We start from the raw sequence: 17,484 nt of genomic DNA, 5'->3' as shown, positions 1-17,484 counted from the left end.
TACCAAAGTCTAGAAAAATAATCGAAGCTGAATAGGAAACATCTTTCTCGGAATTGGAAAAATCCTCTACTACCCATAAATTCATAACAGTCCCATGTAGATAGGAAATCAAGCAAACATGAGACTGTTGACTGTTACATCAAACAATACAAAGAAGCGATGGAAAGTTCTATTCAAGAAATCAACAAAAATCTTCAACAAATGAACTCGAAATACTGAAAGGAATCTACATAAAATTGAAAAATCTTTTGAAAACACGTATTCAAAACTGCCAGGACCAACAAAACGAAGCCCTCTCTCCTCCAAGGAAGAAGAAAGGGAACAATGAGACAAAAACTTGAGACAATCCGGGGTTTACGCGTATTCAGAATCAGAACAATCGGAGGGACCTTCCCCTAAAGAGGATGACATGGAATAAAAGCCCCAACTGACAATGTTAACATCAAAATCATCAACGACGCAGCAAATCCCGAGAAACAGCAACAGCAGAGGCAATCTAAAAACAACGTGAGAAGTAAACAAACAGGGCCCTCCTTTCTTTACCAGGCTCAGGGTTTTTCTTTACCAGGCTCATGTGCTATAAGGCGAAGGGACTTTCTTTATTTTTTCCGCTGATTGTTTTGATAGCCGCCCATTGTTCGTCGCTTCGATGAAAACCGCTTCTGTATTTAGTTGGACTCGATGCAATGCTGCATCTTTAGCAGTAGAGTTTCTTAAGGATGCTTTTTAATTGGGTCAAACCTCTATTCTCGTCTGTTGGTTTGAGGCCGTGCTCCAATTAGGGAACGATCACTGTACTTTGTCGGAAGCGTTATTATAATTTGCTTCAACAAATCAGCATAAAGAAGATTGATTGCTGTTCGTGGGAATCGGCAACAGACAAGACTTTTCCATTCGGTAGTGATAGGTTGTTTATGCTGCTGCAGTTTCGCTAACATTCGGTAGAATAATGTCTGAATGTTTTTGCTGGAGATGTTCAGGTCTTGAACCCCGTCTGTATGTTTTCGGTTGGTTCGGATGAGTTTCCAAGCGAACGTCTTTCCCGTCTCATTTGCAGCATCGAATTCTACTAATAACATGCATTTTGTTAAAAAACTATGCAAATTCGCATTCTTTGAATAGGTAGTTTATGGTGAAGGAATCACCACTGGTTTGAAGGCAGTCAAACAATTCTCTGGTTGTGATCTTTAAACTTTTTTAGTAATTCAAAATTTTATATATGTAGAAAACTGATATCAAAGCCAATTAACTTTCCAAATCCTAGGGAGGCTAATTTTTTTTTCTAGGGAGGGCTAAGCCCTTATTTACTCAAATTACTATGGAGGTAATGCATAAATTTTATTTTGAAAGCCATTGATAACATTGATAGATAGCCATGGATAGTATTAATGTTACAAACAAATTTCATTTTATCTCACTGGATCTATATGATTTTCAATTAGCAGCTATTGGATTTTCAATTAGAAATCATCTATATGAAAATCAGATAGAAACTACGTTATTCATTCTTTCAGTGTAGTGATTTTACTGCACACACGCCTTAGGCCCGATGCCCACGTAGCGTATTTTCGACGCTGCATGCACATGGCGTTAAAAGGACGCATGTGTGCATCGAGAAAAAGCGGTAACGCAGCGTCGCCGCACCGATGCACACCTGCGTTTTTTTCAACGCCACGTGCACGCAGCGTTGGAAAAACGCTACGTGGGCATCGGCCCTTAGCGTTGATAAAGGAATCAACAGGCCCCATAGTGCAGTCTAGACTAAGAAAATGGAATGTGTCAATGACATCAATAATTTATTTATTAGTTAGTTATTAGTTTAAAACTAATCCTCTATGTAGTAGCGTATTACTTCTGTAGTTTTAAATTGTTTCCTTTTTTTCATTTCCTTAGGAATGAATGCCGGTGCTAACTTCTACATCGTAGGACGGGACCCAGCTGGAATGCCGCATCCCGACAAGGAAATGTATCCTGACGGCAACTTATACGAAGGTACCCATGGTGCCAGGGTACTTAAAATGTCACCTGGATTGGATAGCATTGAGGTGAGTTTTCGCATCATTTTGTAATGAATCATTGCGAACGTTTCTAAATATGTTCTTACCCTGTTGCACAGATCCTACCATTCCGCGTAGCAGCCTACGATAAATCTGTTTCCCAGATGGCATTTTTCGATCCCAACAGGAAGAGTGATTTTGATTTCATTTCCGGCACTAGAATGCGAACGTTGGCACGCAATGGACAGGATCCGCCGAATGGGTTCATGGAACCTAAGGCGTGGAAGATTCTATCTGAGTACTACCAATCGCTGAAGAGCGGAGATAATTGATGACGTACTTTAAAGATGTCAATTAAAGTGAACTTATATATTAACAAATATTTTATGCACACGAACTATTGTGTAGAACACATATTTTATTTTTTTAATTATATATTTATGTCGATTGTTTTAACATAGATTATTACTGTTATATTATTGTATTCAGTTGTGTAATGGAAGCAGGTTTGTTCGGATGAATAAACTATTTGAAACACTAAATGGGATAAAATGTAAAGTTTTTTTTTTCAATTATTTCCGAATGACTCAATTTTATTGTATCTAATCATGTAGGTCGGTCGTTCTGTTATCTTATCTTGATATTTGCTAAGATTCGAATGCATTCAGTTGCCCAGTTATCTAGCATATACAGACCATTTAACTTTAAGATTCGGTTACACTACCACGAAATGATACAACTATATTTATTTATTTAAGAAAGAAATAAATCCATCAACAATAAATATTGAAATGTTTCCCTACGCTATACAGATTTACGGATGGTAAGTGTCGAGTTTTATCAAACGTACTTCTTGTTCTACAAGATATAAGGTTCATAAATCTTTCGATGCTACGATATCCAACTACTAATTATCATTCACACTAGAGCTAGATGCACCATGAAGCACGCACGGCGTTGTCACTAGTCTTACCTGTTTGCCGTGCATTATGAGTGAAATGAAAGCATCACTTGGTTGTTACTGTATGAAACTTATTTACATGGGATTTGTGGCTTAACCGGCTCCTCGGGGGTGGTCGTGTGTTAATTAGGGAAATCTGCTTCGCTTGCTATCACACCTTTGTGTGTCATCAGGTCGTCAATGTATTTCTTCACCTTACGATCCACTGTAAAAAATGATAAAAAAGAGTTTTTAATGTATCTAATAAAATTATTTACGCAACAACTGTCTTATATAGGGGAGGAGGTTCGGTTGTGGGCACCTTTTTGTGTTTGGTCCATAACTTTGGTCCTGGTTGATCTTATGTCGACATTTGCATAGCAATCAAAAGCTAAACTTATAACCTTACTACTAGCAAAGAAATTAATATGATTTCATCGATTTAGAAAAAAATATTGACAATTTAGAAAATTTGACATTTTTGGACATTTTCATTTCGTGGTTCGGTTGTGGGCACCCTTGAAAACTTGGCTAAAAATAAAGAAGCATGAATAAAACCACCCAGATTTAAAGACAAGGAATAGTTTATTCATTCTAAAAGCCAGGAGACGCTAAAAAACTCAAATCAATTTACCTAGCAGTGATGATGCCTCCTCGGTGCAGTAAGGAAGATGTTGAAAAAAATCACATAAGAAAGGTCTAAAATAGCACTTTAGGTAAATGAGTTTTAATTTTTCATTGATTTACGTTTTATTGGTATGCATCACAGTCAAAAAAATCCTGATTAATCACCCTAGCGGCAATAGTGCCTTTCTCGTTCATTTCAAAAAATAATATTTTGGCCATAAATTTTGATCCAATAGTCCGACCTGACCAATTTTCAATAGGATGTACAATAGGATTCAACAATGGGAAAGCATTCCCCGTCGAATGAAACTTGTTGCAAGCAAATCGGTCAACGCTTTGTTCCAAAAAGTGTGTGTATAATGACTAGACATGCCCAAAGAACAAAAATATTAAATAAACTCATTATTTCGAACAATTATGTCAAACTAATTATAAAAACTGCCTTAAAACGTTATTAAAAATAAGTTAAGGGACAAGTAAAACGATATTGAATGATTTATCAATAAAATGAGGGTGCCCATAAATTTCGCAGCCTTTTTGGAACGAGAAGAAAAAAAAATTCGCGCTAAAATTTTGATGGCAATCGACATTGGGCCTCAAAATAGATTAAATTTACTGTGAAAATACGCATTAGAACTCACTTTTTGAATTAAATCCTTTAATTTGTGACACTTTGAAAAAGACCAAAAAAAACTTTCGTGTTGTTTTTCTTGTACGAAAAATTTATTTGTTTCTAGTTCAAAGTAGATATGCCCATCCGGTTTGATATTGAGCACAAAACATCATGCAATTATAGCAAACAAATGACGGTTGTCAGAATGACAGCATCTCTTATCTGTCAAAAGATACATAGGGGTGCCCATAACCGAACGGTGCCCACAACCGAACCTCCTCCCCTACTAATTTTCTTATAAACTGTATGGAAAAGTATATTTTATTATTAAATAATAACATTATCTTATGAAGGGTAAAATGGTGAATAGTGGATCTTCTAGTGGCAGAATTTTGTACTTGAAGTTATAAGGCGAGGAAACATCTGCATTATATACCGTGACATGCCCTATTACCGTTAAGACAGGGCTGGCGGTCAATGCCGCTCAAAATAGTGACCAACACTGGCGAAAAACGGGATCAAATAGTGACTTTCAGCTGCAGAAAAAGGGACCAAATAGTGACTTTGAATTTTATTTGCAATGAAAAAATTGACTTTAAATGAAGTTAATAATGTCGATACTAATAATTTTCAAACAATTTTCAATTGTGTCTTCCTCTACTATCTTTTGGCCGAAAATATCAATTTTAAGGCACAATAAATTCCGCAAAAAAATTATTCGACAGATCCGACGAAAAGAAAATTGTGTGCTTATTTAGTAAATGTCAACCTTAACAGTAATGACGGTAATAACGACTTTAGTCTCTCAAGTTAAGTCAAGTATGAGACACTGATCAATGTTTACAAAATGATGGAATTAAATGGAATGATAAATGAAATCGTTTTATGATAAATGAAATCTAATAAGTTTTTGTAAGTTTTGTATTTTCGCCCCTTTCACCACTGCAATACACAATTTGAGGCAAGTCATATAAAATAAGGTGTAATAATGTTTAATATGGATTCGAACTTCGAAAACGAAAATCTTCGCTTGAGTACTGAAAATGGCACTTTTCATAATAGAAATTTATTTAAATTATTGTTCGACATAGATTTAATTTGACTCACAAAGTTTATAAATCTGAATCCCAAGAATCATCTCCAAACCTAAAGAATTTGTTCAGAATTCCGAAAAGCCTAAACAAGAAGTTCGAGCTACCAACCTTTGAGTCAAACTCAAAATAGTAAAAACTTAAAAAATTCCCGACTTTTCTCGATGTGTATGCAGTCTCGAATGCCTAAATTGTCATCAGAATAGAAACTGGAAAAATTTTAGTCTCTATTGGAGCAGATGTCGAGAGACCATTCATTTGTCTCCTTACGGAAAAAAATATTAAATAAATCTTTCTATGAGGGATCCTTTACGTAAAAAATGTTCCACTTCCAAAGTCCTTTGCAGTATCAAGCAGTGATTCAAATTTTTCCGTTCTGTTTTAAAAAAAATCTCATGTATCAAAATATATAAAAATATATGTTAAAATAAGATCAAGCCATCGATCACTAATGATTTCCCCGACACAACAGGGAATGCATTTAAAATTGTGTAGGATTAAGATGAAAATATCAGATTTTTTTTATAAAAAGATAAACCGGAATATTCAACAGTTTAATTGATAAGGTGTAGACTTTATTAGTTTTTAAAAGATGTTTCAGGGTATGATATTAGTTTTAGCAAGGTATGATATTAGCCCTTTAGAATATATTCAGAAACTTGCATCACTATATACCCAATTGCATCACTGTGTCAAAAAAAACTTCAACGAATCGCTGTTAAAAATCTAATAAGAACATCGAAATTCAGAGTGAATTTGAAGTCGTCAAGAAGTTGCGAACAGCTTTTGGGTCAAAAAATACTAAGTGGTCATTTTTATACCCGTAATGCTGGATAGACACCTTTACGTGGTATGTTACGGGGTAAGATGTACCACGGTTACAGTGCCAGCTACAGGCAAATCCTGACCCAACGAATACCTTCCTCATTATCCAACTCCGTGGTACTTATGAGGGTGTCGCTAAGTCGGTGGCCTCTCGTTAAGTAAGTACTACATCAACACTTCCTTCCCCTCCTTATTTACGGTGAAGATGGGCGTGGCCAGGAGTAGTAATCCTCATGCTTTTGTTATTTTTGTTTAAGATTGGAATCAAGGACCACTCCCCTTCTTGATTTCTTATAGCATTCTAGATAAGGATCTCAAAAGTAAAACATGATTATCACTAGTGTCCAATCTACGAATTACACCGTAACAATGCTGATGATATGCTAAAAAAATACTAAGTGGTCATTTTTTCTAAATCCGTCATATCATGTCCGTCATGAATAAAGCAGCTTCCGACGGATAAATTTTCAAACATTTCAACATTTTTGCCTTTCTCGCACAACAAAGTTGTACCGAAAGGCTATCATTTCACTCCAAAATCAAACTTTTTATAGAAGTCTCGGAGACCCATGATGTTATATACCAATCGACTCAGCTCGTCGAACTGAACAAATGTCTGTCTGTCCGTGTGTATGTGTGTGTGCACACGAAAACCGAAAAACATTAGCCACTTTTTCATATAGTAATTCTTAACCGATTTTCTCGCAACTAGTTGCATTCGACAGATGACAAAGCCTTGTTGATCACTATTGAATTTGATAACGATCGACCATTGCGTTTAAAAGTTATTAAGAAAATGGAATCGAACTATATGAGCGCCATATAAGGTTGGTGTCTTGGCTAAATGTGAGAAAGGCAGTATCAACACTCGGTGAATTAAGTTGGTTTTTTTTTATTATTCCGCGACGTAGTTCTTATTGAAACAGAGTCGATAGTTTCAAAACAGTTGAAAATAGTGACTTTTTACGAGAAAAAGTGACTTTAGTGGCTTGAGGTCGAAAAAAGAGACTTTTTAGTGACTGACCCGAAAAAAGTGACCAAGTCACGTGTCCACAATAAATTCGCTACATAAAATTTAATTTGCAACAATCACCCTTGAAACTATGTCGCTTTAATCAATATTTAATACATTTGAAGGAAAAAATATGTTTTGTACTTCAACTCATAGAAAAATGAAGAAAATAGTGTTCGACGTTTGACTTGTGTTGTAAATATGCCTAATACCGCGTATATTCAGAAGACAGAAAACTACCTAAAACAGTGCCCTATCAAACAATCTCAAATGATGAACTCAAAAGCACATTTATAATAAAACATATATATAAATGAATCATATACAAATTTCAATTGAATTACTATTTTACAAATTACTACTGGAAAAAGAATCATTTCCTTGTGTAGTGATATTGACGGTTTAAAAGTGTTTATTGATAAGAAAATTATTTTGAGCTTTTTAGTGGAATGTCTTCACTTGTCATAAGACGAGTTAATACAGTCCCATTGAATTCCACCACTTAATTGTATCTTGACAGATACGTATTTCGACCTCAAAAGTAAGGCCGTCTTCAGTGTCTCGTACTTGACTCGACTTCGTACGAGTCTCGAGTCAAGTACGAGACACTGAAGACGGCCTTACTTTTGAGGTCGAAATACGTATCTGTCAAGATACAATTAAGTGGTGGAATTCAATGGGACTGTATTAACTCGTCTTATGACAAGTGGAGTGTTTATTGATTCATCAAATAATTTACTCCACATTTATTTATGTTTGAGATAGGTGACATCCAGTGTCTACATTGAATTGAAGGCAATGGTAGGTTTGTATTCAGATGAAGAATACTCTACTTTTATATAAGAAACCGTACACGAATTTTAAAAAATATTTACGTTAATGGTCTGTGGTAAATATCGCAGAAATGATATCGTACTCTTATACCGTGCTGTGCCCTTATTCCAATCAGCGCCTAATTCCGTTCACGCAAGACAAAATGATAAATAATAGAGAGTTTTTGTCTAAAAACAACAGAAAAATATCCTTGTACTTTTCTATGGTTATGTAGGGGAATCCGGGGCAAGAAGGTCACCTTAAGCATTTTGAACTATTATATATTAGTAACACCACTAAATCAAACGTTTATCGTACGCAAAATGTAATGTAGATTGCTGTCAATGAAACTACATTGATATTGATATGAACCATATTATAAAAGTGGACTAAATATTAACATTTCTTTTGGTTGTTTTTTTTATTGAAAAAAAAAAGGCCCGGGGCAAGAAGGCCACCCTACAGGGGCAAAAAGGACACATATTGAAATGAAGGTGTAATAATGAAACTATCACCTAGCCACATAATTGAATCAGCGGACGATGTCTCAGGAACACGTAGGCACAGTTCAAGGTGGCGTTGATCGAAACCGTGACACCAATATTTACCGGCCAGTTGGAACGCGGTGTTGAACGGATGTTTAATTTTGTTCCTTATCGCCTGCCGGAATGCTAAGCTCCTGGAGTCGGGAATTGGCAGTGCAATGAGTCGTTGTTCCATGTTGAGTATGTGCTGAACGAGTGCATCCTCCTGCTGCGGATTATTCTCTGGTGCGGAGCGACTGAAGCGTTAATCTTCCGATCCGGAAGCTTAAAATTTTTCTTCTGCGTTCGACGACGAACACGGTGCTGAGTGGCTGCTCGCTTCACAGACATGCCGGACTCGGTCACCACGGTCACGGTCATGCTGGCGGATGGTCATTGTTCTACGTCGAAATTCGTACCACGTACGCATTATCCAGGACCGGTCACTATACGAAATCACAACAACAGTTTGACACTTGTGTTTAAGGTTATGTTTGCGCGATAGAGTGACGCTTTAGCCCCTGGTTGAGGTGTCCTTTTTGCCCCGGATCGTGAATAGTGCATTTAAATGCATATTTTTGCAAAAAAAGATACCACAGCCAGTAGTGTTGAGTTAGAAATACTTGTCAATACTCTAAACTTGTTTCCTACTTCGAATAACCCTAAATTAATATAAAATGCCCTTTGAAAATTCTTATTTTATGTGATGTCATTATTATAATTTTTGACCAGATCCAAGTAGCATTTTGTTTTTTCAGCTATTTTTAGCTTTATTCAAGACTTTCAATACGAAATTTGATGAATATTACATTATAAAACTGTTAAGAAGGTTAAGAAGTCATCGATTATGCTTATATTATTACATTTTACAGGGAAATCAAAGGTGTCCTTCTTGCCCCGGTGTCCTTTTTGCCCCGGGTTCCCCTATGCATGAAATGAAATAAAAACCAGCGACATTTTTAGCGATTAATATTGAAAATTTAAACAAAATTTGTTGGTCGTCACTACTACATGTTGTCTGTTTTCATTAATCCACTTGCTAAGAACGTTTGTCATAATATTTAAGCATTTTTAAGTGAAACTTTGCCCTGGATTTTAAGCACAGCAGCATAACAAGACAAAACAGGTAACATTATAGCGTATTACCAAATTGTTGTCTGTATTTTTCCGATAGAAAATGCTGAAAAGTGAAAAATATCTTGACCGGAATAAGGGTACATCTAAATCTACTCGTTCCTTATTCCGTTCATTGGGTTTGGAAGATGGATTCTGAAAATTCCGTGTTTGAGAATATAATCTATGAGCAAGAAAAGGTACATCGTACATGAAGCCATATGAATGATGAACAATTGAAATTCTATCCCGCAACCAGGTAGACCGAAAGGAATTCCGTTAACGACTCTACGCGAAAAGGTTATGGGATCTTTTTCAACTCGTGCCGGGAAAATACAATTTGTTTAGTTAATGATTTAATTTTATTATTATTATTATCTTCATTAATGAGGTTCACCTCGCATCTAATGATTTAATGATGATTTATAAAGCGAATGCTGGACAATGTTAAGAAAGGGTTTCCGAAGAATACGGACAGTTTTAAACAGCACAATCCATTTAATTGTGGCGTTCTTGTTTAAAAGCTTTATCCGGAAAATCTTGGCGAATTTCTATAAAAAATACTATAAAATACTGCCCTCTCTGAGCTGCGAATAAGATTATGTTTTACCACAGATAACAGATATTTAGGCTAGAACAAATTTTATTGAAAATCCTGTGTAAACTTTTGAATTGATATACGTTGGCCCACTACTGCCATCTACTCAACTGATTGCGGCAGTACATATGGACGCAGCTGATTAACAACCGTCGAACGCAGCCAATGGATTTGACAGCCGCATTCGGGCTGCGTTTTCAATAACATTGATCCTTGCGCCATCTCCAATCGATTGCTAAACGCGGTCCCAATTTAAAATACATTTGAATTGACGGGTGCCGATGTTTACACACGTTTCGGATGCCAGCCTCAATATCTGTTATCTGTGGTTTTACCTAAATCCGTGAATACTTCGTACAAGAAGGATTATCCGGTACTTTAAAGAACCGGAACTTTATAGAATATTCAATTTGAACGAAACAGTGGTACGAACAATTCCAAACCAATAAAGACATTGTTTTGGAAGGTTCAGGTCAGAATTAAAGGCCTAGTATCCAGGCTCTAGTAAAAATTACGTTGAGGTGTAAAACTCCGATAAGGAATCGTATCTGTCCTTTTCTGTGCTACCCAATGCAACTGGGCAGCTAGCATCAATGTTCATGTTGAATATATCTCGAATGGTAAGTGAAACAAACGAAAAAAACAGTCAACTTGGCTATACAAAGGAAATATCATTCATTGTATTTAAAATTTGGAAGGAAATTACATTTTAAGCTTTTTATTTGCAATACATATTATAATCAGTAAAAAGATGAATTTGTGAGAAAAATGATGCCTGGTATTAGCATCTTCAAGAAATCAAATGTTTTTCGGGTGATTGGAATTAGGAACACGAATGAACGGAATTAGCAACAATGCCATTTCCGATAATTGGAATTAGGACCACATAATTGGTCAATTTTGTTTTCACTATTGGAGGCTAAGTCTATGAATGCACATTGTTAAAAAAAATATTTTGAGCTTTTTAGTGGAATGTCTTCACTTGTCATAAGACGAGTTTGTACAATCCCATTGAATTCCACCACTTAATTGTATCTTGACAGATACGTATTTCGACCTCAACAGTAAGGCCGTCTTCAGTGTCTCGTACTTGACTCGACTTAGTCGAGCATCCCAACACATATTATTTTCTATTGTACATAGAAAATGACACTTTGTAGCGAAAATGCAGCTTCAAAATACTAAACGGCTATTTTTTAGAGCTTTTAGACATAGCGCATTGTCTTAGTTAAATGGAATAAGGGCACAGCACGGTATGCCGAACGACATAATGAAGACGTTTTGTGTGCTCATCAGATGTTTATTATTTTAAAGTCTTCTTCAAGAAGTTTATCTTTGGCGAAGTGCTGGAAAACAACTATTGAATTTATTCGCGTCATGGACATTTTTCCCATTGTGCACGTGCAGTGGTGGAAAACTGTGAGCCTACCCCTTATAGCGAGAAGTAGGCAAAATACTCGCGAACATATTTGTTTTGCCTTTTTCTTGCTGGAGAGTCAAAAAGCACTTTTTTCATTCTCATACATTCGACATTTTGCAAATTTAAGGCAAACTATGAGCATTTTTAAATCAATTTTGAATAATGTAATAAACTTACCAACGACTTCGACATCGTAAAACTTGTGAGAGATATTCCGCGCCAGCCCCTTGAAGAGTTCCTTAGATTTTATTTTCTGTTGACGGTAGTACGGCATTAGGAAGCGAATAACGACGTCAGCTAGGTTTTTCTTGGAAATTTTCTCCTGCTCTAGTTGTATGTTTTGCATTTTGCCGCTCGCTTCGGGATTAGTGTGCTTAACGACAGTCACGGCTGGTGCCGTTACGGTAGAGGTAGAAGAGCTAGAGGATGATGCAATGGTGGCGTTACTGGTGCTAGCGTTGCTACTACTGCTGCTGCTGTTATTCAGCGATGACGCGCTGGTGGTAGCGGTGGATGATGTCTTTTTCATAGCCGCTAGGGTGGCCGCCAGTGAAGATGTTGATGGCGAGGACGATGAAGTAGAGCCATTTCGAGCCGCGTTAGACATTGCAGCGTTCAGTTTCTGCAAAGTGGCATGGATCTGAGCCGCGGTATTGAACTGGGCAGCTGTTATGGATTTTACGGGTATTGATGCGGCGGTGATATTTGAAGTTGAGGTTGACGATTTTTTATGCTCATATTGACTGGGAGGTTTCTCTACGGGGGCTTCAAACAAATAATCGTAGCTTTTCTTGGAAGATGGCTTTTCTCTAGAAGGAGATATTACAGGTGGAGGAGGTGGCTGATAGGCAGATTGCGTGCTTGTTTGGTTGTAGGTTGAGTATGCGGAGGAATAACTGGATTCTCCACTAGCAGGAGGCGGCGGAGGAGGCGTTTTCGCTGTCGTTGGAGGTGGTGGAGGAGGAGGAGCATAATCAGATACCTTGTTTGACGTCGATTCTTTTGTGTTCGACGGAGTATCATCATCCCACATGTCATCATTTGAAAGCAACGAATTGCTAGTGGCTGAAGTTGGTTCATAACTATTGAACTTTTTTCCACCTCCAAAGGATGGTTTGAATTCTTTTTGAGGAGGAAGTGGGGAGGGTCGCTCTACTCCATAAGAAGCTTTAAATTCCTTTTGGTGGGGAATCGGAGAGCGTCGCTCTCCTCCATAAGATGATTTGAAATCATTTTGGTATGGAACCGGGGAGGGTCGATCACTTCCATAGGATGATTTGAATTCATTATGAGACGGTCGATCATAATGAGATACGCGTTTCGGTTTACCATAGGAAAATTCTTCTATAGGAGAAGGAGGTCGTTTTGTAGGGGGTCTTTCTTCGTACTCGTTTGCGTATCTTTTGCGGGATCTCCTATCTTTGTATTCATCTTCCTCTTCAGTTCTACTTCTTGATTTTCTATGCCGTCGTCGATCGTCATCATAATCTCTTGAATGTGATCTTCCCGAACGATATGAGTGTCGCTCACGGGACCTCGATCTATCTCTTGATCGATGGTGAGATTTTCCTTTAGATCTCCCCCGTGACTTCTCACGGGATTTTTCTCTTGGTGTTCGCGAACGATCGCTAGATGCATCTCTTGATTTGGTACTAGTTTTCCTCTTTTAGGCCTGTGCTCTTCGCGGTCCCAATCATCTTTTGAATCTCTTTGATCGGTGAGAATAATCACTGGAAACAATTTCTATTGAAGGTGACCGTCGTGATGCACTAAGATCAGCTTTCTCGTTCACCGGTTTAGCTTCCACCACAGTACTCGGTCCAGCCGATTCTGTATCATCCCACATATCATTATCGTCCAGGGTTGCCAAACTTGATGATCCAGCATTGTTACTGGTTGCACCCGTGCCCTTCTTAGAGAAAACGAATTGAGCGAAGTTTGATTCATTCCATCGCGCCCTGAGTTGCTAAACTTTCCGCCACCTCGCCGGCGGTCACCATTGCTTGTACTACCACGGTGGCCACTGGAACGACGTTCCTCGGTTTCACGTAGTTCATCGACAATTTCGTCTCCGTATTTACGCTTCAGGTCAGCTTCGATGGTCTTGAACTCACCTCCCACGGAATTACGGGGTTTTGGAGTATAGTGTTTCAGATCTGGATGTAACATGCCGGACGAAGTTGTAGCTTTTATGGCGGTTATCTGGAATAAAAAAGACATAGATGTTATATTCCATGATTAACCTTCCGGGACTAGCATTGTTATAAAAAGTATAACAAATTGAGTAAAAATTGATTAACTTTTCAGTCAGTTGACCAATTTGCACCAAACCACCAAACTATAACTCAAAAAAAAATAGAAAATAATAAAAGTGATTCAATGAAAGGCTTAGGTAAATATTATAGCTAAATAATTAAATGAATTATTGATTGTACGACATTTCGCGGTAAAACATTCCGCGGTTAACCATTTCGCGGCGTACCAGTTCGCGTTCAGTATCATATCGCGGTATAACATTTCGCGGTTTATATTATTTGGCGGTATACCATTCCGCGGTTAGTACTATTTCGCGGTCAATACCAATTCGCAGGTTTATTTTAATAATGTTTCAAGTAGTTCAATAATGTGTTCTTTAGCTTTGTAAAGCCTCAAAATTCACCTAATTATTATATAAAGCGAATAATCATTGAGTTTATACCAGACTTGTATTAATTCAAATCGCAACAAAAATAATATTTTGAAGCAAAACATATTTGCAAATGCGCAATATAAAGAAGGCAAAACAACGCACTTCGCATTATACCGGGCAAATGCAAACATTTAAAGAAAGCAAAACATAACATTTTACTTTATACCAGGCAAATGCGAACATTTAAAGAAGGCGAAACAACACACTTTGCCTTATACCGGGCAAATGCAAACATTTAAACGTCTAATTATTATCATATTGACAATAATGTATACTACCTAGAGATGGACGCTCCGCTCAGGAGCTGTTCGAAAGATTCGCTTCCTTACATTGAGCTGATGAGCCATGGATCTTTTTTAAAGAAACCTAGCTCAGAAGCTTACTTTAAATTGATGAAATCATTGTCAAACACGCGCCTAGAGAAACTCCCTCGAGCGTACGCACTCCAGTACGCGCGCTGTTGTATTTTGTTCAACACAAACGAAAATATCACGCTCGCGGTACACAACACAAGCGAGCTTGTATGAGCATTCCAGTCCAGTACCGCGCACGTGCCGATTGTTTATTATCTGCACCTAAAGCACTATCAAGCCAAGCGACAGCACCATCTAGCCAAGCAACATAAATCATTTCTGCTGCAGAGAGGAATAAGAAATACACTATACACAAGCAAAAATAACATGTGACGCTACCAGCTCAAATCCGTGCGACACGGATCTCGATTCGGATTAGTCGCGACCGATTCTAGCGAGCGAACCATGTGGTTCAAATCAAACGAACCGAACTGGGAGCTGTGTCTTGCACGGAGCGGATCTTTTGCTTGCGACGGGTTTTCCCGCCAGCATACTGCAGCATGCTACATGTGCACACTGTTTGTTTGTAGCACCGTGCTCTGTATTTTTTACTCTCTTATTTTAGTTCACTCACATTTCGGGAACCAATACATATATTAGATGAATGGGCTCGCTTGTATGAAAATGTCAACTACGCATGGTTAGAAGCACGCGCAAATTTATTTATTTATTTTATTTCGTCAACCAACGTAGACTAGTACATATACATATACATGTTTGTTTTTGTAATGCTATAGTATAATTAAATAATAGGTTTTTTTTAGTAAAGTGATGTATAATTTTGATTTTGAATTTATATTGCTGGATTTGTAATGTTTGTTCTTTGGAAATACTGTCTAATGTTATGCCGAGACATTGTTAAGTCAATAGTTTCGCAGTGTTGATTGTAAACGGCCATCATTCGGTTGAGAGGCCCAAATTTGGCGTAATTTGTTCGGCAGTGGTTGGTTAAAAATAATGTTCTATGTCGAAGTAGCCGAGAAGGTATGTAAAAGTTAAATTTCGATAAAATTTCAGTTGAATCAACACGTTGAGAAACTATATCGTTAACAAATGAAACCGTTGCACATTCTCGACGCTCTTTCAAAGTTTGTATATTTATAAGCATGCAACGTGCTTCATAAGATGGAAGAGGAAATGACGTCCAACCTAATTTACGAAGAGCGTATAATAGAAATTGTTTTTGTACTGACTCTATTCTTTCTTCATGTGTGGTTGTATAAGGCGACCATACAATGCTACAATATTCCAGTATAGATCGTACATATGAAATATATAGTGTTTTGATTGTGTAGGGATCCTGAAAGTTGAAGCAAAACGCTTGATAAATCCTAGCATATTATTAGCTTTGTGAATGATTGTGTTATAGTGATCAACAAGAGTTAGTTTCGAATCTAAAATCACTCCCAAATCCCTAACTCTTTCGTGTTTTTCTACAGTATTGTTCCCTAATACAATTTGTGTATTTGGTGTTATTCTTTTCTGCTGAATGATATTATGTTGCATTTCTTAACATTCAGTTGCAATAGGCTTTTTTGCACCATGTATAGAACATGTGTATTTCATTCTGGAATATGATAATGTCGTCTTCATTTTTTATTTCCATTAATAGCTTTATGTCATCGGCATGAATTAAAATCTTTATATTTTTGAGAATGAAGGTAATGTCATTTACATATAATATAAATAAAAGAGGGCCAAGATGGGAGCCTCGTGGAACTCCTGAAGTGACTTGAATGGGATTGGATTTCTTTCCAGTATTTTTTTTTATTTGTTGGCGGTCTGTGAGATAAAATTCAAGCCATCTAAGGAGTCCTGGCTGAATTCCATTTTTTGCAATTTGAAGAGTAACATTAGAATTCAATGAGATCAACCGCCTTGCTAAAGTCAGTGTATAGATCCTCCACGTAGTTACCATTATCCATCGCATTAAGAGAATAGTCAATGAATTCTATTAAATTTGTAGCGGTAGAGCGACCTTTGAAAAATCCATGCTGCTTATTCGTAATTCTGTTTTAAGTTGTGAAAATAATTTTTCATTGATAATGGATTCAAAAGTTTGGGAATGCAAGAGATAATGGCTATTCCACGGTAATTACGAATGTCAGATTTTTGCCTGATTTGAAGATAGGCACAAGATAGGAGCTTTTCCATACCCTGGGAAAATTTCCGGATTCCAATGACAATCTGAAGAGCCAAAACAAAGGTGCAGTCAGCTCTTTAGCCAGACTCTTCATAAATATCGGTGGAATACCATCAGGGCCAAGACCTTTAGATGCATCTAAGTTTTTAAAGCGTTTAGAATATTGTTCACCATGGTCTGATTAACACCGATATCCCTAGCGAATTCTGAGATAGGCGCAAAAAATTAAGGTCGCGATCTTGTTCCGAAAAGGTGGTGTATATTTCTTGGAAGAAATCTCCAAAAAGATTACAGATATCTTCCGAGCAATTACCGACGCGTTCGTCTAAATACATGGTTGACGGAAAATTGTCTGATTTTAATTTTGATTTTACGTAATTGAAGAAGTTCTTTGGACATGACTTTATTTCGTTTTCTGTTTTCGTGTTGTGTTCTTCAAATGCTACATCAATTGCTAATTTTAATTGATCGCAGATGTTCAAATATTTTCATTCGTCTTGTCTAGCTTGTAAGTTTTATGTAATTATTATTTGCGATTCTTATAATTTTTTATTTGCCTATTGTACCAAATTGGATATTTTGAATTTCCGCTCCGTCGTTTTCTTCTTTTTGGGACCTCGTCAATAATAATATCAAAAATAATGTTATAAAAGACATCAACGGAAGATTCAATATTACCTTCATTCTCTAAAATTTGCTTCCAGTTAAATCTACTTAGCTTATGTC

General features: G+C 37.1%; 2 protein-coding genes across 2 annotated transcripts in view; one reads left to right on the top strand and one right to left on the bottom strand.

Moving 5' to 3' along the window:
• The window catches only part of LOC134225753 (bifunctional 3'-phosphoadenosine 5'-phosphosulfate synthase-like), a 41,857-nt gene extending 39,318 nt beyond the window's left edge, over positions 1-2,539 (top strand). The window contains 2 exon segments of the mRNA XM_062706100.1: positions 1,894-2,045; positions 2,117-2,539. Of these exon segments, the coding sequence (XP_062562084.1) occupies positions 1,894-2,045; positions 2,117-2,329 (365 nt within the window). The 3' untranslated portion in view covers positions 2,330-2,539.
• A 173-nt stretch (positions 2,540-2,712) lies between these two features.
• LOC134225750 (ATP-dependent DNA helicase Q5-like) overlaps positions 2,713-17,484 on the bottom strand; it is a 66,105-nt gene continuing 51,333 nt past the window's right edge. The window contains 5 exon segments of the mRNA XM_062706094.1: positions 2,713-3,163; positions 11,751-13,241; positions 13,244-13,283; positions 13,285-13,496; positions 13,499-13,775. Coding sequence (XP_062562078.1) covers positions 3,081-3,163; positions 11,751-13,241; positions 13,244-13,283; positions 13,285-13,496; positions 13,499-13,775 — 2,103 coding nt within the window. The 3' untranslated portion in view covers positions 2,713-3,080.

The sequence above is a fragment of the Armigeres subalbatus genome, chromosome 3 (assembly GCF_024139115.2).
Source record: "Armigeres subalbatus isolate Guangzhou_Male chromosome 3, GZ_Asu_2, whole genome shotgun sequence".
NCBI lineage: Eukaryota > Metazoa > Arthropoda > Insecta > Diptera > Culicidae > Armigeres > Armigeres subalbatus.
The sequence above is the reverse complement of the archived record's forward strand: the minus strand, read 5'-3'. Positions and strand labels throughout refer to the sequence as shown.